Raw genomic sequence first — 27,713 nt, 5'->3', positions numbered from 1 at the left:
TCAAAATATCTTAATCTGCCATTTCAATTCTCTATAACTTGAAATTAACTTGACAAATAACAAAGCGAAAACTGTTTCTGGATATATTCAATTTAGTGTGACAGGAAACCGGGAGAAGCAACAAATACCTTTACTGTTTTATAGGATCATTTATTTAAACAATAACTTGTTCATCAGAACTGTTGCTGACGGCTTTCCTTTCCTCTCAACCTCATGGTTGTATTTAACTGTTTTACCTTGATGGTGATGCAAAGAGAAAACATTTCTTTCTATTTCTGTGACCCCCAGATTTAATGTAGAGATTAAAAACTGTTTGGAGAATCATTTAAATTTTTTCAATTTAAAAACAGGTTAAAATGTACTTACTCTCAGCCATTGATGGACCCGGACTGTTTTTCTTAAATTTGTCTTTGTTTTCCCTTTTGTACTACTTCTGCTTTTAATCCCAAATTTCTATATGTCATTTTTTTGTGGGAAAAGCCCACATACTTTTGTACAGACCCATCCAAAATATTATATCTGCCTACGCGACTGCTGCCACCTGTTGTGGTCAGCGTCGTTTTGCAGTAGGAAATATAACATGGATGTCTGGAGACAAAATCCATTTTAGAATCAGTTTGAACTAATCTGCCTCTTTAAAAAAAGTGTAAAAAAAAAAGCAATAACAAAAACAACCTTGAAAATTAAAATGTGTGACAATGTAATGTATCCTTCTTGTTTCTCATGACTAAAACCTATCGCTGTCTCTTTTCTTCTTCTTCTGCACAGCAACAGGCCAACCTGATTCCAGGCTTGAACCTGAACGCTCTGGGCATCTTCTCCTCTGGCCTGCCGATGCTGCCCCCTGCTGCCGGACCACGCGGTGCAGTGCCCGCTATGGCACCAGCAGGATACAACCCATTCTTAGTGAGTATGAACCGTTTTCTGCCTATTACCAGATTCTTCTTTTAGAGAGACAACGCACAGCTCCTGCAGGGGATTGGTTTTGAGGAATTTCTATCCAACACATAGTAAACCCGGATCCTCCTGAAGTGGTTTCTGAATGAAACAACACCGTGTTGACTCAGGCCTTCGTGCATGATGCTGTACACAACAACCAGAAATCCCCCATCTCCCTCAGAGATGAGTCAGTTTGTCTTTAAAACAAAAGTCTCCACTCACCATCAGATGAGAGCGAACCAGTGTGTGTGAGTGTATCTGCATTCTTCAGTCAAAGGAGTTACCGTGTGATTCACTGTGAATTTACGCCCTGAAATTCTCCTCAGCAAGAGCTAGAGTTGTGTACACGCATGTGTCCTCTGAGGAGTGTGTGTATGTGTGTGTGTTTTAATTGTGTGTTTCTGTGCCGTCTGATCGGTCTGCTTGTCACTTCACTTTCAGAGTCACTCTTCACATCTCAGTGGCCTGTACGGGGTTCCTCCAGCAAGTGCCATCCCCCACCAGCACTCAGTATGTTCCCTAAAATCCACCCCGCAGCTAATGTTGGTGATCAGTGATGGTGTTCTGTGCTGTTAGAGAATTATTGTGATATTTTACGGCACTTTGAAACACACAAGAAGCTTTGGAACAGCCTCACGTTTAAGATGTAACAGTTTTCTTCCTTCTTTTCTGTTATTTAGCAGGATTATGCAAAAACGCCTCAACCGATTTTCCATGAAATTCGGGGGAAGGGTGGGGCCTGATCCAAGGAAGAACTCATTAAATTTTGGTGCAGATCCGAGAACCTTTATTCTCTTTCTTTAACATTGTGAGATAGCGTGTTTTTCAATATTTGAATTGATTTCTCAGAGGATAATTCACGGCATCTTAATGAAAGAAATCAGGCTTGTCAGGGGAACAGATTTTGTGTGTGTGCAATTTGGTCCAGATCCAAATAAAAATCCGGATCTAGTGATTTTAAATGTGGTTCTCTAAGGGGACTGTTTGGGGTATGCCCTCTACACATTAACATTAATAAACAACTAAAGGAACATATAGGACTGATGAAGAGAGAGAGCGAGAGAGAGACATATTTAACTATTACAACCTCGCAGTCGTCATCTGTGTTTGACAGTGGATCTGACATTCCTGCGCACCATCCCCCAGTCGCCAGAACACCACAAATATTTCTAGAAGGGGACTTTTCCTCCCAGAGTTGTGGCTCGCAAAAAATGTACTTCATCAGCGTCAAGTACTCGCGTGTTTCCAGGCTAAGAAAAACAAAAACATCAGGCGGCCATCTGCCCTTATAGGAAATATTCCATTCATTCTTGGCCAAAGTGGTCATGTGTGCCCTCATGAAGAACTTTCCTTGCATGTGGTGACATCATGTTCGGCTGCTCCTCAAGTATTTGACAGGTTGAGTCACAAATGTTTATAACTATTTAAAGTACCTTTTTTTTTTGAGAATTTAGTAAAAGTGGGGTTGAATATTTCCTTTTTCTTTTTCCAGCAACAGGCTCCAGAACAGGAGGTCGCCTACCTCTTTATTCCAACTCAGGCAGTCGGGGCCCTGATCGGCAAGAAGGGGCAGCACATCAAACAACTCGCCCACTTCGCCGGAGCTTCCATCAAGGTGGGTCTGACAGCGTCACTGGGCTTCAGTGAGAAAGGGTCACACCAGTTTTCATTGCCCCGCCTGTTCAGACCTGGTATCAACATCCGCCCTGAAGAATCCGATCACAAGTGGTCAGTGCTAAGTTCGGGTCTTAATGTCCGATCACTCAGACCACTTTGGGAGGTGGTCTTGGATGACAAATCCATCCAGGGCCGCATATGCGAAATAGAATGATTCTATTATTTTAAATGGGTAAAGTCTCTCTTCATAGCAGAGCTGCACATTCATTCATTCCGTCCCTCCTGACTCCGCTCGCTCTCTTTCTCTCTCGCTCGTGCTGACACACCTCCAAAGAATTGGACATCTGACACATGTGTAATCCCCAGACCGGGTGAAAACATAATTTGGTCTTTGCAAACACAAATACTGTATGTGATTATTTACATGTAGAGTGAGGAAGTGAGATCCAGTCCCAAGTTGTCACAGGAGACACATTCAGAACACACTTTAATACAACGTGTGGACAGACGAACTTGTGCTGACCACTTGTGATCCCAAATCTCTCAGGACGGATGTTAATACCTGATCTAAACTGGGCCATTGAGTTGACAAACCCCAGTTAAACCAGGGTTTCCACAGGGTCTAAAAATAGTTTAACATTCAATAATCTGAATTCTAGGACTTTAAAAGTGTAATAATATGTGAAAATTGTATGTTTTATGTCTTAAATATGTTTAGGAAGGTCTTAATTATCTTATTGCTTACTTTATGCTACTTCCCTCACGCTTCAAAATGATTATTATTTAGTTTTTCTGTGAATTGTTTTGGTGGCCTGCATAGTTTGTATGTGTCCTCTTTAAGAGGTTCTTTCTCAATGATACAAATATTTGCATGTTGTAATAAAACTACAAACAAGGCCAATGTGGAATTGATAACTGAGTTTACTAACACCCCCGTCAGAATTGATGTCAGTGCCCTCGGCTCTGAAAGACTAGATCCACCTCCTGTCTCTGTCTGTAGTCTGAGAGATAACATGGCGTTTCAAAGGTTATTCTCTACAAGGCTTAAAAGCTCATAACCTCCAGAACTGTGTAAATTTAAATACACATGCGATTTTTCAAAGCTTCACATTGAGCGTTATGTTCAGTAAGTTAAGAAGTGAGTGCCGGCTGAGTCAGCAGCACTTCATGCACCACAGCTGAGGATGTTAGTTATTTATGGTCAGAAACAGAGAGAAGAGGAGATGACTAGTGAGCTGAACAATTCAGAAAGCCCCTGAAGCTCCGTCTGGAGAGGTGAGACAGCTGCTCCATGAATCCTCAGAACGTAACAGGAGGCAGCTTCTCCCATGATTCACTGGTTTGCAGTGAATCACCACAGAACACGATCATCAACCTTTGGCCTCATTTTCTCCCTCTTTGTCTCCATTACCTGTGTGTGTGTGTGTGTGTCTGTGTGTGTCTGTGTGTGTGTTTGTGTTTGTGTTTGTCAGATTGCTCCACCCGAAACCCCTGATGTCATTGTTAGGATGGTGATCATTACTGGAACTCCAGAGGCTCAGTTTAAGGTAAAACACAGGAATATATCTTCTTAAAAATATGATATAAGTTCCGTCAGAAATTTTGGATGAGGCTGCTCCTGAAAGTTGATGAATGTTTGTCGTGCACAGTTTCATAGTAAACAGCAGTGGATCACTGTGTGTCCCCATTTTCCCCAGTCTCTCCTTGCCTCATACCCTCCTCTGTATTCCAGGCCCAGGGTCGGATATTTGGGAAGCTGAAGGAGGAGAACTTCTTCACAGCGAAGGAGGAGGTCAAACTGGAGACTCACATCAAGGTTCCCTCTACTGCAGCCGGCAGGGTCATCGGTAAAGGAGGCAAGACGGTGAGTCCAAGCTTGATTTGAACTAATTTATTGATTTATTGGCACGGTTGTGGTTTTTTATTTTAGGTTATATATATATATATAAATATGTATATATATGTAAATATATATATGTAAATATGTTTTTGGACATGACTCAATAATGCCTTTCTGTTCATTATTTTACTTTCCCCTGTTAAAAGTTTTTTTTTTAGTAGTTATTCCTTACTCTTGTTGAGGGTTAAGGGCAGAGGATGCCACACCTTGTTCAAGCCCTATGAGACAAATTGTGATTTGTGAATATGGGCTTTACAAATATAATTTGATTGATTTTGATTAGATCTTTACTCAGTAACAGGGGATATTGTGACCATATTTCCTGTAAATTGACACCTTCGCTGGAGACTTACAAAAATACGAGACATGTTACTCTAGTTTTATCAGTTCCAGTCTTAAAGTATATTTTGTCAACTTTTTATTGAAATTACCCACAGGCTTTATTTATTTATGGACAAGTGTATTAACTTGAAATAAAGTAACAGTAAAGGTGTTTACTGTGTATGAAGTAACGGCTTGTTTGCATGGTTTCATCTGTGGTTATCTCAGTTTTCCATAATCCGATACCTCCTCTCTCAGTGAGCTTTATTTGTGAGGCTCTCTGTGACATTCAGACTGATGCAATGACCCCTGACGTCTGCGTTTCAGGTCAACGATCTACAAAACCTTACGAGTGCGGAGGTCATCGTGCCGCGGGACCAAACTCCAGATGAGAACGACGAGGTCTTTGTGAAAATCAGTGGGCATTTCTTTGCCAGCCAGGTAGGAAAAAGAAAAAAAAACTTGATATCCCTGAAATGTTTTTTATTTCCAGTTATTTCGGCTGATAAGTTTGCAGGTGTCAAATACATACAGCGCTTTACAGTACAGGTTATTGCCATTCACCCTTTCACACACACATTCATACAACCCTTTTTCTATGAGGGGCAATTCGGGGTTTAGTTTCTTTCCCGGAAAGACTGGGATTGACCTGCTGGACAACCGCTCTACCCCCTCGGCCACAGCCGCCCTAAATGTCTAAGAGCAATAGTCAACTGAAATAGAAATTGAAAATAAAAACTTAGAAATGAAAAATACTAATAAATGCAGGAAGTAAAACTATTATGCCTTACGTGTAATTATTATACATTATTGTGTTTAATGAGCTTCACAAACACTATATGTGTTTTCAGTTAATCTATCATATCTCTGATCATGTTGGATCTATGACTTTACGCTGCGAGTATGAAAACAATGAAAATAGTGTCAAATTATTCTCACACACACACTCACACACTCAAGAAACACAACGAGCTGCAGGTTCATGACAATCATTTTTTTTGACAATCACAACTCATGAAGAGTGTGAAAACATATCACAGGGTCTTTGTCAGCAGATGGAGTTTGCTCAGTTGTCATGGAGATGGATCCATGTGTGAAAGAAAATCTGTCTCCATGGCAACTAGGCACACTATGTAAGTAAGTAAGAGTTGGTTTGGGTTGTTTTGTTAAATCATTTCCAAGAACAAGAATGATGCCAACCTTTGTTTAGTCAACACACAACAACTAGAATCACATTAATCTCACTTTTTTATTTAATACATTAATACACCTTTACATCGTCTATTATTTTCATATGGACACCCAGCGTGTCATGGCTCAGCTAAAACCTCGTCCCTCTCTTGCCACAGACTGCACAGAGGAAGATCCGGGAGATCATACAGCAGGTCAAACAGCAGGAACAGAAACACCAGCAGGGCGCCGCTGTGTCACCGCACCACTCCAAGTGACCTGGCGGGCCGACTTCCGCGGGCGCCAGCCAATGAATGTAGCCCCTCCCAAAATGGACAGAGACCTACCTAGGCGAAGGCCAAGGCCCAAGGGGGACATGCAGGGCAGACCAGCAGCACCGGGATCAAAACCAAAGAACTTTACTGTGGGGGAAACAAGTGAGAGCCAAAGGCTGAAGGCATTGTGTGTGCACTGCCAGCCCTGTGAGCGCAGATAGAGGAGGAGAAACCATACTGATATAACACACACAAAAAAAAAAGAGAAAAAGGCCAAAAAAAAAAAGAAACTGCAAGAGATGGAAATGGCAGAGAATTGGAACTGAGCTGTTGTCTTCACATTAAAACAAGTCAACAGGAAATAGTACATCGCCCTGCATAACGTTATCTCTTTAGTTGGACTAACATAGGCCTAACAAACGGATAAAGCAACTGTATTAACACAAAAGTATACGAGGCATTGTGATTGACATTTTTTGGGGTTAGAATGAGAGCGAGTGACAATGGACCTTCTCTTTGAGATATTCAGATTGCAAGATTAATTATCCTTAGCAGTATTATTAATACAGAGTAGAGAAGTATATTGATGCACACTGAGGGTAAGCACTGTTATTTTTCTACTAAATGACAGTACAGCTTGGTGTAGTTTTTAAATGTTTTATCGTGCTTGTTCCAGAGATCGATCGGACCTTGACAGCCACAAAACAAAACAAAAAAAACGGTTTCCCTTGTTTGTTCACACTTGAGGCCACTGAAATCAGAAAACAAAGAAAACCCCTATAAGTTAAACATAATGGTGAATGGTTCTGAGTCTTTGTAACAAGCCTGTGTGTGTGCCAACACAAAAGATAACGTCCCTTTGAAACGTCTCTTCCCATTCATAGCCGATGCTACACATATTTCTTTTTTATGTCTCTCCTCTCCGCTTCACTTTCTCATCACTCTCTCTCATCTGGCATCATGACTTTTTAATAGGATAAAAAATATTTGTCGTCGAGGAACACCTCTTTTTTCCCCTGTAGCCTTTTGATAACAGTGAACTGACTGCCACTTTCGCTCAACAGAGGTCAGACGCCACCGAGGGTTTTTATCATTTTTTAACCAGTAAACTGGTATCACTCTCCCATTCTGTATAGAAGTAGAGTATATCTTCATTAATGCTTGCTTCCCATATATATATCTATTTAAAAAAAAGAAAATCAAAAGGATGTCTGTGAAGGCGTTGTCCTCGACGATCAGAGTAAAAAATTGACGTCTTAAAAGAAAAAGGGTGCACTTTTGCTTGTAAGCAGGCGGCCGGCTGTTTTTTTGAATGTGCACTGCCACACGCTCGGCCTTATGAGGACGTCTGGAGGGTCGGCACAAGATGTGAGCTGAGGGCCCGGGAAAAGGGGGACGGGATGCAGAGGGTGGGAGAGTGCAGACTTGTGGTGTGTGGAGTGGCAGTGAGGGTAAAGGTTTTGGGTGTAGAGGGGTGGGTGGGTGGGTGGGGTTGTCACAGGGAGGCACTGTAAGACCCGTGGTACACACACGACCGCAAAACGTGGCCGCAGCCGCGTTTGGCTTTAACCCTCTCTTGTCAGGGAGCTTTCTAAAAACGGCAGGACAGCTGTGAATGTACAATATGCAGCCTTTTTTAGAAAAAACTTGTCACCCCCCCTGCCGTGTCCAGCGGGGGCCGGGCCAGAGGCACAGACACACAGATTGTCATCCTCACTCCTCGCTCTCTTCTTATTCTTTTCACTTCACTTTTGTGTGTGTGTGTCGTTTTAATTTCGGCGAGCTGGCCGGCTGCTGTGCGAGCACGCTGGACACGCAGGTATGTCCTGGTGTCCCCTCTGTGCTTTTACTTTGGAGACCATGGAAGCTTGTTGCCTTATTTTGTCACCACACGACCCATCAGCTTCATCTTCCAGACTTAAAAGGTTATTGCCAATACGCACAGCCTCCTCCTTGTGTGTGTATGTGTGTGTGTGTGTGCGTGTGTGTATATATATAAAAAGAGAGTAATATTTATGAATCTATTTTTTTCCTATTTTGTGATGAGAGCTATTGATAAGAAACAAAAAGAAAAACAAAGTCCTTTTCTTTTTTTCCTCAGTGGGACACTGCCATATTATTTTGAAGGGAAGCGTTTATTTTCTTGAAAAACTAGACTATGAATAATAATATAAATGAAAAACCTGAAAAATAGGAGAACAGCAGCGTGAACGACCGTGCTAACTTTGGTCAGGATGTGAACAGTGCGCATGTCAGTATTGTGATCTACCTCAGGCTTCAGGGTACCTCAGTCCAATCTTTCATTTCCCCTTTTTTCCACATTTTGTATGCCTTGTTAACCTTGTTGATCATTTTGAGAGTTTTTAATTTTCTTTTTTAATGAAAACAAAAAAAGAGATCAAAACAGAAGATCTTACAGTAATCTCTAAGCTTTTCAGGTCCAGCTGACTAGTGAAACTTTGTAAACCGTAGTCAACTCTGTTGGACTTGTCTTTGCCTGGACGCCAAACAACCTCTTAATGATAAAGGATTTCCAAGTCCATATTCTTTTTATTTGCTAAGAAGGAATGAAGTGCAGGATCTAAGGGGTACATACCTGCCCGAAGTGGTTCTGAATGTGGATGTTGTGTACTGATTTCACCATTTAAAAAAAACAACAACATACAAACTGGTTGATAGAGAGACTAACCAACTGTACCTCCTGTTTTTCCCAACTGTACCTCCAGGTTTTTTTGAGACTTAAAAACAAAAACAACAAAAAAAACAATGACGTTTATTCACTTGTAAGAAGAAAAAAAAAATGAATTTTATAATCACCCAAACCAATCTTACCAGCTCTATTTGATAACAGCATAACTCTGGGGATGATTTGAAGAAAAAAAAAAACAACAACGCAAAGCTGCAAAAATACACTGACAGGACTCTTGAACATGGTGTAAAATCCTCGTCTTCTGTGTAGAATGTAGAGTCGTTGAGATGTCACTGTGTACGAAAAAGATAACTGTATATCTGTAAACATGTACAATAGAGTCACACATAAATGCATCGTTCTCTGTCTCTCTATAACACTTATACAAGTCTGCACCTGCGTTGTGAGAGATGGTGGGAGGCGTTTGGAGCGTCACAGCTTCCCTCAAAACTGACCTCTGGACGCTGTTCTCACCCATCTGCCCATTTTAGTTTCATTCTTTTATTTTGTGCTGTACATTTCAGAATTACCTCTCAGAATCCAAGGCTGACTTTAGTTACTAAAAACCAATGTAGGGCAAAAAAAATAAATAAAGAAAAAGTATTAAATAAATGAATGATCTATATAGTGAAAGTTAGTTTGTCTTTGGAGTTCTTTTAACTGTTTTAGAGGGCAGACTTTTGTCATCAGATGAGGTTCTTCTTTTCTTCGTCCCAGTGAACACAGACTAGCAGTGCTAAAAACAAAAACGTAAAGGTCTATGGAACTCACACAATGCCTGAGGCCGTCTCAGCGAGCCTCCCCGCAGCCAGTACAGTACCTCATACTGATGACAATAGCTCAGCAGACCTGATTACAAGACCCCGACCTTACCCACGCCAATGCAGTGCGGTGCTTCTTCTCGTAGGGCACGTCGAGGAAGAAACGGCTTTTCACAGTAGCACTGGAAGTTGTAGTTTGTCTGTCACGGCTTGTTTTAAATGTCAGGAGTAGTTTTTCTTTGGGTTTTTAGAGCAGTTTTGAAGTGGAGGCCCTTTTCTTGCATCGCAGAGGCCTCCTCGGTTCGGACCTCTGTCTCTCTTGTGTTTTTTGGCTCTTTAGAAGCGCAGGTTTCCCTCCGGCGTGTTTGTTTTCCGGCATCCTGGTTGTTGATACACGTGAGGCAGCCGCTTTCTGAGGCGAATCTTGTCAGGATGGTAGTAAACTTTTAACATCCAAGGATAGTTGTTTCTAGGTTTTTGTGGGGTGTTGCTAGGCATTAATATTCAGTACCAGAAAAACCACACAAAGTACACACATCACTGAGGATGTACAGTGTTGTTAGTCATATCACATGGTGGTTGGATAGTTTAGGCTTTTATTTCATTTAATTTTTTCTGTTAATCTGGGGTTTTTCTCGTCATTTACACTGATTTAATGATGCATTTTTTATTTTTTTGTCTGGGGCAGTAGATGTGATTCTTTGCTTTAATATTCATTCCTGTTTGATCACTATCAATAATACTAGCTGTTAAAATGTGGTTTTAAAAAATGATCCTAGCTTGGGTTTTCAACGTATTTTGGAATCAGAAAAAATAAAAAATCAAGTAAATATGATTGTTTGACAAGCGGGAAGGTTGACAGAGTATCACGTCGGAAAAGAGAAAAGTTCATTATGCACGTTCTGCTTTTGGGACTGAACAGCAAACAGGGCATTTGACAACCATTCAAAAAGGAGACACAAACTATGGATTAGCTGAGGAAGGATTCAGTGAACCTCTGGTCAGATGTGTGCAGAACCAGAGCAGTGTTGTTTTTTTTCGTCCCATCTTCTTGTTCAAAGAAAAAACACAAAGCATTGCATGAGACTGTTGTAGGCGATCCAGTACGTATTACACTTCATATAGCACTAGACCTTCAGTAGTGGTTTTACATGGATCCATTTCTTAACTGCTTTTCACCATTTGGGAAAATTCCTTTTGTTTCCTCAGTAGGTCAAAAACTCCCTCAATCCTACATTTCCCACGGGCCAAAAGGTCCCAGACACCTCAAGGTAATTGGAGACTGTGCGCCGGACAGACATATGATCCTTATTTAACACATCTCGTGGATCCATGCCTCTCTGGTAAACAGCCATGCTGTTGTTTTGAGTTGTGAGTGAACTGTATTGCTGAGCAACCTGGATCTGAGCAATAAAGAATATTTGAAAGAAAAGTGTTGTTTTTTTCCATGTTTGCTGTTTTATCATTTTAAAGTTTTTTTCCTCTAAAATAACAGGTGCCTCATCATTTGTGATTCAACAAACCACAGAATGTATTTATATTATATTTAAAATAATTAATAGAGATGTTGTATTACCATTTTTCCCTTCCCGATACCAATTCCAATACCTGGACTTTTATTACCGGCCAATTTTGAGAACCAATCGGATTCCAGTGCATTTATAAAAAGGACCATGAACCCTATGTTATCTTTCTTGCTTTGTGGCAGTCTTTGCTGTCTTTGAATGTGGTTTAGAAACTGTTTTCCCTTCGCCTCGGTGAACTCCTTGTGCTCTTTCATATGATGGTTCTTCAAATGCTTCATGAGATTGTTTAGTGTTATAATTCAGAACACTGGCGCCATCCCTTGAATCTGGACTTTCCAGCATGAAATATTGCCAAACTGCTGACATTTTAGCTAGCTCTGGCTAACGCTACACTACAGATAATCAAATATTCTTTGCCACTTTAAAAACAGAACTTGCCAGTTGCCGTACAGCACTACAGCTGTTTTGGAGTGGCGGAGAAGAACTTGTTCCTGGGAAAAGAAAACTGTAGTTTTATCTGAGTGAAACTAAACTTTAAAAACATGGTAGAATTTAGTGACATCTAGGGGTGAAGTTGCATGTTGCAGCTGAATACCTCACCTCACCCTCCCCTTCCAAAAGTGAGAGTGAACCTGTGGCAGCCTTCAGTTTTCATTCAAACTCATAAGTTGTTTAGTTTGTCCAGTTTGACTGTAAAAAAAAAACATGGACCCGCTCCTGATGTAAATATAAAGTAATTGAATATAAATGGCCCATTCTAGGGTAAAGAAAACAATTTGTACAATTCAAATGAAACACTAGTGAAAACATCACCAATAGATCCCTTTCACTTAAATCGTACACACTGAACCTTCAACCCTCAAAAATAACACTGGATGCAGCACAGATGCTGCAGGACCAGGATTGTGTTGAAAACACAATCCTCACACTGCATCAATGAATGGCACAATCAAATGAAAATCCATGCTTTTAGAATCAATACATTAAATCAGGGCTGAACAATTGGTCACAAAAAATGATTTAATTCAATTGCAACCCATTATCACCGTTTTTGAGGCCAGAGTCTGGTCCTTAAATTACAAAACTTTCAGGTCAGAGATGAAAAATAGTAAAAAGATGTCATTAACATTCATGTGTAAAGTACAACTTCAAGTTGTGTAGTATATACTGCAATACAAGGGTTAGTTACAAATTTAATAATTTACACAAACCCAACAAAACAATCATATGAACAATCACAAACATGAGTAGGCCTTAAAATGTTCATCCTGGAGGTAGAAGTTTGAGTCATTAACTGCATGTCAGGCACTTTGAAGAGGAGGTGGTTCCACTGAAGTCCTACTCATATTATAACAAGAGTGCAACCTTTCGTCATATGATTATAATACATTCATATATCTTCCATATCCACAAACTGTATAAACAACGCCTCCAGCAGCTGTGGTAAAGAAACACCCATTTAAATTGCACTATGACAGCCTCGTCATTGTCTTAAAAGCTGAGATCCCTTTTCCATGTCCACGTGGCTCCAAAGAATTAAAACAGTCCACATAAAATCGGCTGTGTTTCCCTTTTGCATCAAAACACCAAGGAACAAACTCACGACCAGAACAAATCACTGGACCTTTTTATCAGTCACGAGTCCGTTCTGTGACCGGACGTCCAGTTTGAGACGTTTCTGACTGAAGCAGCGGATCAGGGCGCTGGGCAGCAGGGCCATGCAGGCGATGGCGAGCAGCTGCAGCAGTCGCTCCCAGGAGAACAAGTCGTCCAGTGACGATAACTCAGACAGCATGGCGCCCGTCTGAACGCAGATGAAGTTGTACGGCAGGAGACCTGTGAAAGAAGATCAACAAGAAACTGGAGTGAGACATGAGATTAAACAGTATTTGCAGCAGTGTGAGAAACATATTGATTTTCTTGTTCAAATTGATGCACTCCTGACGAACCGTTTATGGAAATACACAATACTATGAATGAAAAAGAGCTTTAGATCTTAAGGAATGTAATCTTAAAACTCTGCTACAAAGAGACTTTTTATTTGGTTGTATTTGCATTTGTCGGCTATAACAGCTATCAGCCCTTTGATGTGTTTTAAACAGGTAACAGCTAAAGAACAATCTTATTCTGATTAATGAATACATGAAGTATGTCTGACTTAAGAATGTGGAAAGTGTGTCATCATTTAATGACAGTTCTATAACAAGAGGTGTTCCATGTGAGCTTACCAATGAAGACTGAGCCGACAAAGAAGGTGATGGGGATGTTTACAATCGGGGCAGACATGTTCAGGAACCAGTTGGGTGTCATGGGAAAGAATCTTAGGAAGAGCAGGAAGAAGAACAGACAGTCCTTGTTCTCCGTCACCTGGGAGAGACATTACATGTTAAGAATCTATGAAGGGACAGTAGACCCATATTTCTGCACTTCTCCTTTGGTTGTTAATGTCATATCACATAGTTTCAGTCCAGCATCAATGACAGCACATTAGAACAAGCTGTGAAGCTTATCAACAGGAATGTAAAAAGTCCATCAATCTGAAACCTCTCTGGATAAACCTACAAGAATAAGAGCAGTGAACATGTGAAGCAGCTCATCAAGCACTGCTGTACGTGCAGGTGTTTGTTCTTCTTGAAGAGAAAACATACCATCCAGTTTGCTCAGTACTATTGTCACAAGAGTATTTGAGTATTTAAGGATAGATCTGTCCACATAAGAAGCAGCCATCTTGGTTTTCCTCCGTTAACCATCATATCAAGCATGCCCCCTTTTAGTTTAATGACAGTGACCAGTCCAACCTGTTTGAGGTTGGATGAAAATCTATCTGATAAAGAGAGGGACCGACTCGCCTGTAGGAGTGAATAAACACGAGCTCACTCGGTCTGGTTTCCAGGCTTAGTTTGAATTAACAGTTGTTTCAATGTTGTCGCAGATGTACCTTCCCCTGCAGCATGGAGACTTTATCAGGGAAGAAGTTCACGATGTAGTTTTTTCCAAAGGCCTGTGACAGGAGGTAGCACATGGTGGAGCCCACAGTGGTGAGCACACAGGCTAGCAGCAGTCCTTCATATGGTCCAAATATTGCTCCTGCAAGAATGTTCTGCACAAAGACACAAGCAGATACCAAAGAACATCATCAGTGTACGTGTAAGGATAAGCTCTGACACACTTTGTGATCTCATAGTGGTTTAAAGTGGAAGACGCTGGGTGAGAGACGCTTTAATCTGCATGTGGTTTGTGGTCTTGGGCTTTTTTTATGTGCTGCACACTCAGTTGTGCAGAAACAATAGTGAGCAGTCTAACAGTCCAGTACGGCTGCCATGCAAAAGTAAATATGACATCACTTTGTTGTTTGTACTAGATTAATATTTTTATCCTCTATGTTGTGTCCTTAAAGAAGAAAGCTAAACCACACTTAACATGCAGGTCCAGTGCCTTCTCCCTTTTCCTTTAAGTAAGCCTTTAATGTAAGCCTACTTTTTTTAATAAATACCAAGCATGGAAGTTTGAATATATTCAATATTGTTGTCAGCCTGTACATTGAGAATGCACTTACCAGGAACGAGGATCCAGGAATGGCAAATGACTGCTTGTACAGATATGCACTACAAAAGAGAAGCAGGACATATCCAGTGTGCTTCGTCTTGTAAAACTGCAGGAGCTCGGCCAGTTCCCTCAGCTCGTCCAAGTCGGAAGGGAACTTCAACCTGTGGGAACAACAAACACTGACGTTTGTGACAATCCTCCATTCACTCATTCAAGTGTATGTACCAACAAATGCTTAATCATGTATTACTATAAACAGTCAGCGATGCTCAAAATTGCTTCATTGAAAATGAGCAAAACACTCAGTTTCTCAATTTAAAATCTTAAATCAGCTTTAGATTGTTTTTCTCTTGATGCTGATACGAAAGAAAAGTCGAGGAATCCTATACAATACACTCTACTTGTCCCTTTCTGGTACACAACACACAATGAAAACACATAGTACAGAAAGATATTGAATAGATGGGACAGCATTAAGTTTACCCATCACTATAACTGGTGTTTCTGGTTGTGTTTGCACTTATATCTTTGCGAGGAACATTTCGAGTAAGACCTCTTTACAGATTGAGGGCATTTTACTCCTCATTCTTCAAAGGGCTGTTGGGATTGAGACGTGGTTTCAAGGTTCAGGTTAGCATTAGGATAAGGATAAGGCTTGGGGTTTAGCATGTAGTTGTGATGGTTAGGGTAAGAGGTTTGGAAATGCATCATGTCATTGAGTATTCCCCCCCCCCGAGGGCATGCTAACATTAGCTAACTAGCGATTGTAATGTAACAGAAGCTTTCATTTTATACACAACTCTAAATACCGCAGCTGGAGACACAGAACATGGAAGCACTCTTATCTCCTGTTGCTAGCAGCTAACGTCCATCACCTGCTGACTTCCCCGGCGCTGTCAGGGCTCTGTGCCGGGTCCGCATGCTCTCCCTGGGCAGCGGGCGGAGCGGGGGCTCGGTGGGGTCCCGGGGGCAGGTACAGGGACAGAGAGTACAGGTACAACGTGGCGGCAGCAACCACAGCGACGAGTCCGACCAGTGAGCGCATATTTCAACAAGCAGCGAGACACACACGCAGCCACAGCTTCCGCCTGTCAGCGAGAGAGGACGACCGCTGCACTGACGTCACATCCGGTATGAACGGAGAATATTTTCATATTTGAGCTCAAATATGTGACGTTATTGATCAGCTGTTGAATGCCTCATTAGGATAAAACAATTCAAATATCTTCTTCTTTTCTTCTTTTTTTTAAGTACATCAACAGAATACAGAGAAACTAATCTAATTAAGATTGCTACTTCGGCTCCGGGCCACGTGAGGGCGGTAGTGCATCGTTTGAACGCGGAAGCTAAGAAGACGAAGACTTTGTGTTAATATGTGTTGTGTGGCATGGCTGCAGGAAAAGTTTCAAAGTTCAACCTGCACGACAGACAGAAGTGCGTCAACACAGTTCAGTCGACAACATGGCTCAGTTCACTCGTGTCTCAGGGTCCGTTGGTCTGATTACTCTGCAGAGTCCCCCTGTCAACGCGCTCAGGTGAGCCCAGGTGTCAAAACAAGGCTGCAAAGTTCTTGATATGAGATCTGTATTTGTTCTGTGGGAGGATTTACTTCAGCTCTGCGTGTCACACTGAAGAGGTTCACTTGGTTTTGTGAGCTCGAGATAAAAACAACACTATTGTAGTCAAGTAGATCACTTTATTTGAGCATTTGGCTGTTTTGCTTCTTTTTAATTCTACAATACATTTTACATCTATCTGACAGCTACAGTTTATTTTCAGATCAAGGCTATACAAACAAAATCTGGCATGTCCTTTTAAAATATGGTGGGTTGTTGATCAGTACAACAAGTAGTTAATATGAGCTTGGCTTTTCCTGCCACCATTTATAGTAATTATGATGATAACTAAGTGTCACCCGATTCTGCCGCAAAACAAATACTTACATTTGACCTACATCTTGCTGATTATACTAAGTTTGAATGCAGGACTTTTACTTGTAATAAAATATTTTTGCTACTATGTGTTATGGAAGTTTTCTGGAAGCTGGTGAAAGGAGAACTCAGGCAGCAGCTGATGTCTTATGCAGAAGATTTTAATGTAGACTTGATGCATCAAGGAGACCAGACGGTGGAACAATATACAAACGCTAACAGAGTAACATGAGCAATTTACACCCCCAAGTCTGTACAGATATAATGTAATGTACATTATATAGTTAATATATAGGTGCATATACAGTAATGTTGCATGGATAGGATGGCCAAAAATTCCTCAACACTATGTTTACTGCTGCTCTTATTTGAGTAAAGAATCTGAATACTTGTTTAACCTCTCACCTGAATAAGGTTTATCTGAGGGCATCTCAGACTCAGCTTATCAGCCTATTCAACAGCGAAAAACTTAAAACCTTGCACAAGACTAACCAATGTTTATCTCTAATGTTCACCAAGAAAACTTTTAAAATAGTAAGAATTATATGCAGAGTTTGGTGTATTCGTTACAGCTGCAGCTCTTCTGGTTCAGGAAGCAGCGGAACATGGGAAATATCCACCGTTCAGTTGTGTTTTAGTTCAGTGGGACTTTTTTTCTGTGTGAAAATTACTTCATCACTCAAACGCAGAGCCCAAAAGAATAAGTGTGTGGCTACAGACTGCGCCGTTAATGAGTAAAAGTTACATAGTGTTGCTTTAAGCCTAAACTTCATTTTACTAATACTGTAAACCCTCTATCATGTAAAAACATGTCTTATTAATACAGTGCGGCGGTGAGACAGGGCATCGTTGACACGGTGAAGAGAGCACTCAGTGACCCAAAGGTGAAGTCGGTGGTTGTCTGTGGCCAGAATGGAATCTTCTGTGGGGGTATGAATGTTATTTTATCTTTTTCTTTCTTCATTATCTCCTGTAATGTCACAGTTATGCCACATATCTTGTCATTTTCAGAAGAAAACTGCTTTATCAATGGCTGTAGCGACACGATTTGAAAAATCTTTTGAAAAGTTATCACTCCATGACATTCTGGTTGCAAACAATGTGATGTCATCCCTTCACTGATTCTCATAATGTATCATTGAGTCCCTCTGGTCCTCAACAAAGGAACAAGGACAACTGAACTTAAATAGCTTTCATTGGAAATAAAAGAAGTGAATGCCATACCAGGTAAAATCTGATTTAACTTGAACATTGTTATTTTTTTTGCCAAATTTAAGTTTTACGGTACTATTTCAATTGTTATATACCAAACTTTAACATAATTAAGAGAATAAAAACAGTTTAGAACATTTTCTTTTGAATACAATTGGTCCACTGCGACAAGTTATGACTGAAACCATGATATCATAGATTTTATAATTCAAATTTGTCTCATGATGTTTTAATTTGTGGGATACACTTAATGTAGAAAGCATTCATGGAGAGAGGGAATATGGAAGAAAAATAATATTACATGGGTTGTAGGTCATGTTTATTCATAAGTTCAAGTGAAACTGATATTAGGTGAATTCAAACTATTGAAGAACATTTTATGAATTCATCATTTCATAAGATACAAGTTATATATATTTATATTTACACTTAAACAATATCTATCTTCAAGAAAATTTTCACACTGAAACTAATGGAATCTTGAAGGAAAAATAATGAAATTATTCACGGATTTTCAAAACAGTTATTGACAGATTTTGTTCAGGAAATTGTTTCTTATCAGTAGTTTGTGATTTTAACTGGGTATGTTGTGTAAAGACGGTAACCAGGAGGATGTGGAACCAGACGCATCATACCACTGATAACTTCATGATTTTATCTGCACAACAGGAGCCGACATCAAGGAGTTTGGGACGAACATGTCCGGGCCTCCACTTGTGCCGATGATCCACGCCATCGAGGCTGCACACAAACCGGTGGTGGCGGCCATAGAGGGGGGCGCTTTCGGAGGAGGCCTTGAGCTGGCACTTGGCTGCCATTATCGAATCGCACACTCCAAAGTTAGTTCAGATCTCTCTGTGTCTCTCTCTCTCTCTCAGTGTCTCTAAAATGTCATTGTTGAGCTGCACTAGTGTCTGACAGATTGTGTTGACGTCCATGTTACAGGATGACTTGTAAGTGAATTGTGGTTGAATTGCTTCCAGAGTCATATAAAGTATGCCATGTAATTTAAAAGAAAATGTAATTCCTTCTGAATATCCAGTATCATTTGAGAGGTAAGAAAGACTGTACATTTTTCATAAATAAGATTTTTATAACCTTCTAAGCTATGAAACAATCACTGTAAGGCCTTTGCATTGAAGAGACTTTCTGTGAATCTCATCCAGACTCATCCTTTGTGTCCTTTCAGGCCAGCCTGGGGCTTCCAGAGGTGACACTGGGTCTGCTCCCAGCTGCAGGGGGATCCCAGCGTCTCCCGAGGCTCATCGGGGTCCCAGCTGCCTTAGACCTCATCACCACAGGTAGCTAAGAGAGGTTAACCTTGTCTCACTTTTATGGAGTTATTCTCGTGAGTGTGGACAGTTTTTACACTGTTACACTAAGTATAGGTTTGCATTAGTAAATATGTAGAAACCACCATATGCACAATCTTCTGTTTTTCTTACAGTGCTGTTTGTCAATCCACCTTTTTCTGTATTTTAATTGTGGTTCAAATTCCAATATATCATAGCAGTGAGAGTCAGTTCACAACATTGTCTTGGCAGAGGTGTTGATAAACACAGGAGTACCGGCGCTTTAGAACAGTTACTCTGATGACCAGCAGATGTCAGTATGTGTTCACTTTTATTATCATCACTGCCTATGAAACCTATTGTGTCTTTAACTGGAAGGTTTCTCAACAAATCACTGAGGTCAAACTGTAGCTATTCATCTTTTTCTTCTTTTCAACACTGTTTTTCGTTGTATCTGATAAAGGCTATAACGAGGGGAGGTTGCAGTGATACGGTTTATGTCTTAATCACAAGGACACAGGATGCTGTTCTGTTACAGTCAATCTAATAATGTGAAATGTCACATGTCGCCCATACACACCCTTGTCCTTCTTGTCTCCCACAGGCCGCCATATCACTGCCGCTGAGGCCCTGCAACTCGGAGTAGTGGATCAGGTTACGGCTCACAGCACCGTGGATGTAGCAGTGAAGTTTGCTCTGAGTGTTGCAGGTGAGACCGAAACCCCCCTAAAAAAACTTTAAACAGAAGTAGCTTCTGGTGTAAAATCTACTCACTCTTCACTGGTTTAAAGATTAACTCAGTCAAAGGAACAGAGATTCCTCCTAGAGCAGTTCTTTTGGGACGAGTCAAGCGTGAAGAAGCGTCGACATGTGTGGAAAGTCAAAGGAAGCAGAAAGAACGTGGCAGGCAGATCCTCCAACACAGAAGTCATAAATGTTTCATGGCTCTGTCAGATGTGCTCTGATGTCTTCACCGCTTTTGCTGTATTATTCAGAAGGGCGAAAAGGGACAAACTTTCCGAGAATATTAATAATAAGCTCTCACCAGCCATTTATGAACACGAGGATTGCCCTGCGATCTTGAATCAGACTCATTTGCTCTCTGCTTTACTCGATGGGTCGGTAAAGTGTGCCACGTCCCTGCAGTTTACAAGGAGCGACTTCTGAATTCAGTCTGTGTTGAGGGAAAACCCATTCAGATCTATACATGTTGATAACACTGACAGACCACATTAATATGCTCAACTGGAAAATTAAATGGGAAATAAAACTACATTTAAGAAGGATTTTATTGTGCTCCAAGGAAATCTTATTTTTCAGAACAGCAGCCATATTCATATTCATTTTACTATCTTAAAGTAGTGCCTAAATATGGTTATTCGCCTCATAGCTCAGAGTTAGATGTGAAGAATTTCCCAATTTTCGTGACCCTGTACAGACTTGGTGTTAACATCCATCCTGAGGTCCGATCACACGTGGCCACTTTATTTTCACTGTGCGAACACAATTGTTTCCTGTGGGACAAATGGAGAACCACTTATTCGCACATATCCATGCTTGCACTAAATACTCAATGTACAGAACGCACATATTGTATATATTTAATATTTTATTTTATTTAATATATTTTTAAAATATTTATAAGCTTATATTTCTACTATTGCATGGAGCTAGTGTAACAAACACAATTTCCCCCTGGGATCAATACAGTATTTTCTGATTCTGATTTCTCAGCTGACGTTCTCTCACTCGCAACAGTGTCACAATGAATCTCTCTCTCTTTCTCTCTCCCTCTATCTGTCACTCATGCCGACACAAAAACTTTGTCGTCTAACACATCTATAAACTCACACTGGGTAAACAGTTTGCGTTTATATAGCCCATATTCTCAATTTGCCTCATAGGGTTTAACAAGGTGCAACATCCTCTGTTCTTGGCTAGAGTGAGGAAAAACTTCCAAAAAACCCTTTAACACGGCAAAAAACACAGAAACTTCAGGGAAAATCACAACATAAATGGAGAGGTGTATCAATGTTTAAAATATTTATGCAAAGAGAAAATGTCTGACAGAGATGAGAGGAGAGGGGGGGGGGCATGGAAGGCAGAGCAGCCATGACAGTAATACTGCAACATGTGGGCAGGAACAGTGTATATATCTAATCCTTGTAATAGCTGTAATCATAATCCATGATCAGCTGCCACCACGTTCCACCATGTGGCCGCAGCTGCGATCCTGGAAGTGAATTAAGAAGTGATATCCGATCACAAGTGGGAACAGGAGAAACATTCAGGAGGCATTTTAACATCGGGTGTGAACAGACGAATTTACACTGTCCACTCGTGATCGGACCTCTCGGGACGGATGTTAATACCAGGTCTGAACTTGACCTAAATCTGGTTCCATGTGCTTCCAGGCTCTATGCTAACCTGTGTGCTAACCCAACTTTAGCGTCATCATACAGACGTGAGAGTTGTATGCATCTCCTTATCGAAAGTCTCCCCGAGAAAAAGAGTGTTCAAGAATGTTTCATCCTCTCTGGTGTTGTGAGCCAGTGCACAAACCGCCCACTCTGCTGTGTGGTTCTCAGTGTTCACTCTGTGTGAGCACATAAGGATGTTTCATATTCTGCTCAGCACAGCCTCAGCACTGCCTTGATGGTACAAGAGCCTTTGATTCTGAATGAAATGAGGAGGAGATACTGTTACATACTTGGCAATAGCAGCGCATTTTCAAGACATTAAAGTTCATCTGAAATACGTTTGAGCCCAATATAGTGCCTTTAGCAAACCATCTCACTATTAAAATGTCCACAGCAAGTCTCGAAGTGTGAATGGAAATAAAAAAAACACTTTACACTCACTCTCAAAAGATGATTGTAGTCTTATGCTTTTTAGAAATGCTGTTTTTTCCCCCCCTGTACACAAACACTGCCAGGATGACTTTGAGTGGGTGAGAGAGTGAGCGTTGTTAGTAAAGCTGAGGCTCAGACATGAGTGAGACAGAAAAGCCAGCAGCACATGAGAAGGGAGATTTGGGGAGATAGAACTAAAAGCTGTGAAGATTTTTGACGGATGTGGCGGCGGTCTTGAGTTGATTAGCAGTCGGGTTGAATGGGGACAGGAAGTGTGTGTTTAAATGTGCAAACTAGTGTCAGTGTTTATGTGGGGAGCGGCACAGCTGGTGAGTCGATCAGCATTGTTTTACTGTTTTGGATCATAGATATATATTTATACAAGAAGCACCAAAACTAAAACACACACACACACACACACACACACACACACACACACACACACACACACACACACACACACACACACACACACACACACACACACACACACACACACACACACACACACTCTTCGTGAGGACACTCATTACCAGGAGGTTGTGTGTTTATCCGTGTTAGTTTGCAGGATTATGCAAAAACTCCTGGATGGATTTCCACAGGGAAAATTGGTGGAAGGATGTGGGTTTTTTTTGTGAATATACGAATCAGGGACTCAGTTTTTTCAGTAAAAAATGTATAGATCTTGATGGTAAAAAATCTGACATATTTATGGAACTGATATCTATGAGTGTGTGAATTGTTGTGCAGCTTGATGGATTTAAGGGTACTGTTGGGCCTTGATGGAGACTCTACTGAGTGCCATTCTAGCTGGCATAATGCATTCCCTAGCCCATTACCCTAACCTTAACTATCCAACCCTCACCCTAACCATAACCTAAACCCAATCCTAACCCCAATCTTAACCCCCAAAAACAAGCCTTAAAACAGCTGTTTGAGGACAACAAATAAGGACTGCCTAAAATGTCCGTAAGGTTCATGCCCCAAATTGTCCTCACAAAGACGTTAGTACAAGTACACACACACAGATCCAAGCATCTATTAACTTAGATTCATGCCTTGAATACTAACAGTAGCCATAACCACTCCTCCGACCCAGCTCGACCCTTAACCTGTCAATCTTATTCAGAATATAATACACATGAGGGTTCGAGCACACACACACACACACACACACACACACACACACACACACACACACACACACACACACACACACACACACACACACACACACAAACACAAACGACCCACACGTGCACAGACTCAAGTCTTGCTGGTGACAAGATTAACTTTTTTACCCCGGCAGTTGCAACATCTGCCCGCTACATCTGTCAGAACAACCAGGCTTCCCACTCGCTGCACAACAAATCCACAGCTCAACCATTTACAGATTAACTGCTGCAATAATGCCCTCTGAAAGTACATTGGATTCACATTGCACACACATTGACATTTCATTGTGGACAGAGTGTACATTTCACTGGCCTGAAAGGACCCACGCCTTTTATTCTTCAGCTCTGATATATTGATACGAACAATTGTATCAGACAAATCTGTCTGTGATCCCACAAAGTGGACTCTGTGAATCAGATGCAGCGGCTGTCTCTTTAAGCTTTGCCATGGTGACCCAGTTTCTGGCCCGAACCTACAGCGGAGTGTAATTCAGTGGAGCTGTGAAGGACTCTGTCTACTGTCTCATGTAATCATGTCAGACGGCACAGGAATGAGAATTAAGATGCTTTTAACGAGGCTTCCCTCTTTTTGTTCCCGGGCTTAAATCGCCGCGGACAGGAAATCTTGTGTTGTAATGGTTCCGGGCTCCAATATTAAATCGTCTCATGTAATTTCACCTGGAAAATTGCTCAGAGGCTAGAAAATCTGAAAATGTTTTCAATTTCTTGGCCCTTTTTGCTTCCAGAGTTGGAAACTTACCAACCATTTTGCCCAAAGCCAAAGTAGTTGCTTTTTATTTTTCTTTCAGATCGGTTCTATTCAAGGTGACTTGTACCAGTGCACTGGAAGAGTTCTACCATTTATCTTGGAAAAGGTCTTTTTAACCACTCTGCTCATGGGGCGACTAGTGATAGAGTGGACGAGTGTGCCTGAAACAGTAATTATACCCAGTCTGAGTGCTGACTGACAAATAGAGGAACAAAATGGCATTTTACACTTTGAAAATGAAAATAATGTTGCTTTAAACTTTTAATGGGCAGCAAAGGTCACAGAACTACAAATAAAAAAGTAATTTCTCTGGAGCCTCTTCCATGTCTCCCTCTTAGGAAAACCGCTGGATGGCCGTCGTATAAGCAGCTTGCCGTGTCCTCGCCCGTCCGACATTGATGCTCTGTTTGAGGGCGTGATGCAGAAGGTGCGACAAAGCGCCCGCGGAGCCATAGCACCGATTGCGTGTGTCCAGGCGGTCCGGGCGGCCGCCACCCTGCCCTATGATCAGGGCATGGAGCGGGAGAAAGAGCTGATGGCCAGTCTCTTCACCTCAGGCCAGGCCCGTGCCCTGCAGTACAGCTTCTTCGCTCAGAGGGCCGTCGCCAGGTGGAGCATGCCCAGTGGAGCCCGCTGGGACACGAGCAAGCCTAGACCTGTACATAAAGCAGCTGTCATTGGTAAGAGCTTTTGTGCTTTTAGAGCTCCAGTTGTTTGAGCTGTCAGTAAACACACAGACTCATCAAGCTGTCTGTGTGGCATATCCAAATTCATGTTGCCTATGGATGCTAAGCCCATATTCGCAGTTCAGCTGAGTTTAGATGGATGAACTCTCTCTTTCCTGAAGGGAGGACTGAATGTAGCAGCTTGTGCATTAAAATTGCACGCTTTGGAAAAAAACAACTATATGCTGCCAGGCTAAAACTATTTAAAGTCGACCATTGTTAATTTTTCTGTAGTCAACATGTGATTATGTCCTCTAAGGTCTTGGCACCATGGGGAGAGGCATAGCGGTGGCCCTGGCTCAGACGGGGTTGTCTGTGGTCGCGGTGGAGACCCAGGAGAAGCAGTTGATGGGGGCCAAGCAGGAGATGTCAGGCATGTTAGAGCGAGGGGCTAAGAGACGTGGTGTGGCCCCTGCACTTGATAAGATCTGTTACAGCCACGACATCAAGGCTGTGGCTGATGCCGACCTGGTCATCGAGGCTGTGTTTGAAGACATGGCTCTGAAGGAGAAAGTCTTCCAGCAGCTGTCTGCTCTTTGTAAACCAGGCACTCTTCTGTGCACTAACACCTCTGGGCTCGACGTGGACCACCTGGCCTCTCAAACACGCAACCCGGAGCTGGTGGTGGGGATGCACTTCTTTGCCCCTGCCCATGTCATGAAGCTGCTGGAGGTGGTGTATGGATCCAAGTCCTCTCCTCAAGCCTTGGCCACTGCCATGCAGCTGGGAAAGAAAATGGGCAAAGTCAGTGTGGCTGTTGGAAACTGTCGGGGCTTTGTGGGGAACCGCATGCTGAAGCCTTACAGTGAGCAAGCTTTCTTCCTGCTAGAAGAGGGAGCCACGCCTGAGCTGGTAGATCGTGCACTGGAGGACTTTGGTTTCCCCATGGGCTTGTTCAGAATGTCTGACCTGTCTGGGCTGGATGTGGGCTGGAGGGTCAGGAAGGCGGATGGGCTGGAAAAGTCTTTTGGGGCGTCAGGGCAACAAGCTAGAATACGACAAGGCAGCCGGTACAGCCCCCTGGGAGATTTCCTCTGTGAGCAGGGGCGCTTTGGTCAGAAAACAGGCAGGGGATGGTATCAGTACGACAAACCCGGCGGTCGGGTCGCCAGGCCTGATCCTTGGCTTCACAGCTTTCTGGAGGAGTACCGAGCCCAGCACGGCCTGGTGGCACGCCGCATAGACCACCAGGAGGTGCTGGAGCGTTGCCTCTATACCCTGATCAACGAGGGCTTCCGCATCCTGGAGGATGGAATAGCTGCAGGGCCTGAAGAAATAGATATCATCTATGTGTTTGGCTACGGCTGGCCCCGGCACCGCGGAGGCCCCATGTTTTACGCCAGCATGGTGGGGCTGGAGAAGGTCTTGGCGAGGCTGGAGTTCTACCATGAGGCTCACCCCGACGTGCCTTACCTGCAGCCCTGCAACCTGCTGAGGAGGCTGGTGGCCAGTGGCAGCCCACCTGTCCACAGGTGGAGGGAAGTTGTGAAGAAACTCCACAGTCAGCTTTAAATGTCATACATTCTCAGCTTTAATATCCTAATACACTAATTTTAAACCCATATGAACTTGATTTACAATGTGTTTTTCAACACAATTATGATGATTATTATTATTGATATCATTGTGCTTTTAGTGATCAATAATTTTAACATCTTTCCCTGGTCAGTGGCCTTGTGAGCCTACACTGCTTTATCAGAGATTTCCATTCATTTCACACTATACTGATTGTATTCTTGTTTCTAATGCCTTATCTGCCTCATGAATATAAATGGGTATTAACAAAATATTAGAAATACGCACTGCAACTACTGCCAAAGTTATAACAGCTGAATGAAAACACCTCAATAGTGTCAACAGAACTTAACGTAGGTTTGACCATCGAATGTATGAGGGCACAAGTGTATTGGAATGAATATGATGTACCTAATAAACTGGTTATTCAATGAGATGCGATGCAACTTTATTAATACCTCAGGTCAATTAAAAGAGGCAAATAGACACAGTAAAACACCACCAAAGAGCTGTTAAGTTGCTTTGACCAAAAAGTGCAAGTTCTTAAAACAACACTATATAAAAAATATACAATGATGTGATTAAACTCTGATGTGATCTGAACAGATATAGGAAATTCTTGAAAGAATCACATTCAGAATAACATTATATAAATATAATATCAAAGTGATTTGATAACATTTTTTACTGATTGTCTTATATTAAGCTGTCATCTGTAATGCATGTATTGTATAATATCTATCATCTGATGCCTCAATAAAGAAATGCTATATACTCGTGTTAGTTTGGTGTGTGTGTGTGCATCATGTACAATATTATTGTATTGATTTTACCCATTGTTTGGCTTTAGTTGTATTAATGTTCAGATCTCACCAATGCAGGGAATCGTTGTGTTTTAAACCATGTTCTTTCAGTTCATAGGTGAAACATTTATTTCTGGATGATAGAAGTGATGTTCGTGTGTGCGTGTGTGTGTGTGTGTGTGTCAGTGTCAGAGGTGTGTGTTTCCTGCTGACTCAGCTGCAGAGGAGATGGAGGCTGAGACACGACTCTCGGATGCTTTTATATAAATCAATGGGCTCGTGTAAATCTCACGCCCCAGCACTGAGCAGATGTTCGAGCTGCCACCTAGCGGCTGCAGAGGGAGGGAGAGAGGGAGAGAGCAGCTGGGTTATAATGTAATATGCTCTTCTCGTGTTTAATGTCTGCCTGCAAGTAACATACATCATTTATTAAACCTGAAAGCTTAATGCACTACCAACAATGTGAGTTTATATGACTGTGAATTGAAGCAGATGTGGCACAATTTGCATACAATCCTCAAATAAAACCCATGAGTGCTTATTTTTAGGTCAGTCTGAGTGTGAATTCGTTTCAGGATGCAGATCTTGGTGTTTTGAAGTTGTCAGAGGGACTGATGAAAGCTTTGTGTGTGTGTGTGTGTGTGTGTGTGTGTGATTGAAGTGCGCACAGCAGCTGGCTTTGTGTTGGCGGACTC

The 27,713-nt window shown here is 41.8% G+C and overlaps 3 protein-coding genes across 5 annotated transcripts in view; 2 read left to right on the top strand and 1 right to left on the bottom strand.

The window, feature by feature from the left end:
- Positions 1-7,086, top strand: part of igf2bp2a (insulin-like growth factor 2 mRNA binding protein 2a) — a 46,539-nt gene extending 39,453 nt beyond the window's left edge. For all 3 annotated transcript variants that reach the window (XM_034575090.1, XM_034575092.1, XM_034575091.1), the window contains 7 exons: positions 769-906; positions 1,381-1,449; positions 2,432-2,554; positions 4,029-4,103; positions 4,289-4,420; positions 5,105-5,218; positions 6,127-7,086. In XM_034575090.1, the coding sequence (XP_034430981.1) occupies positions 769-906; positions 1,381-1,449; positions 2,432-2,554; positions 4,029-4,103; positions 4,289-4,420; positions 5,105-5,218; positions 6,127-6,225 (750 nt within the window). In that variant the 3' untranslated portion in view covers positions 6,226-7,086. The remainder of the gene's footprint in view (positions 1-768; positions 907-1,380; positions 1,450-2,431; positions 2,555-4,028; positions 4,104-4,288; positions 4,421-5,104; positions 5,219-6,126) is intronic.
- A 5,046-nt stretch (positions 7,087-12,132) lies between these two features.
- tmem41aa (transmembrane protein 41aa) lies at positions 12,133-15,840 on the bottom strand. Its single transcript, XM_034575102.1, has 5 exons — positions 15,620-15,840; positions 14,755-14,905; positions 14,137-14,298; positions 13,427-13,565; positions 12,133-13,034 (listed from the first exon to the last, which is right to left on the bottom strand). Exons 1-5 carry the CDS (start codon positions 15,787-15,789, stop codon positions 12,814-12,816), a joined length of 843 nt encoding a protein of 280 aa, XP_034430993.1. The 5' UTR covers positions 15,790-15,840; the 3' UTR covers positions 12,133-12,813.
- Positions 15,841-16,090: 250 nt separating this feature from the next.
- ehhadh (enoyl-CoA, hydratase/3-hydroxyacyl CoA dehydrogenase) lies at positions 16,091-26,994 on the top strand. The gene is made up of 7 exons (XM_034575089.1): positions 16,091-16,279; positions 17,502-17,605; positions 18,557-18,726; positions 19,077-19,188; positions 19,784-19,888; positions 24,314-24,655; positions 24,960-26,994. Exons 1-7 carry the CDS (start codon positions 16,206-16,208, stop codon positions 26,210-26,212), a joined length of 2,160 nt encoding a protein of 719 aa, XP_034430980.1. The 5' UTR covers positions 16,091-16,205; the 3' UTR covers positions 26,213-26,994.
- The last annotated feature ends 719 nt before the right edge of the window (positions 26,995-27,713 follow it).

The sequence above is a fragment of the Hippoglossus hippoglossus genome, chromosome 21 (assembly GCF_009819705.1).
Source record: "Hippoglossus hippoglossus isolate fHipHip1 chromosome 21, fHipHip1.pri, whole genome shotgun sequence".
NCBI classification, from domain to species: domain Eukaryota; kingdom Metazoa; phylum Chordata; class Actinopteri; order Pleuronectiformes; family Pleuronectidae; genus Hippoglossus; species Hippoglossus hippoglossus.
This window is presented reverse-complemented; position numbering and strand designations above follow the sequence as displayed.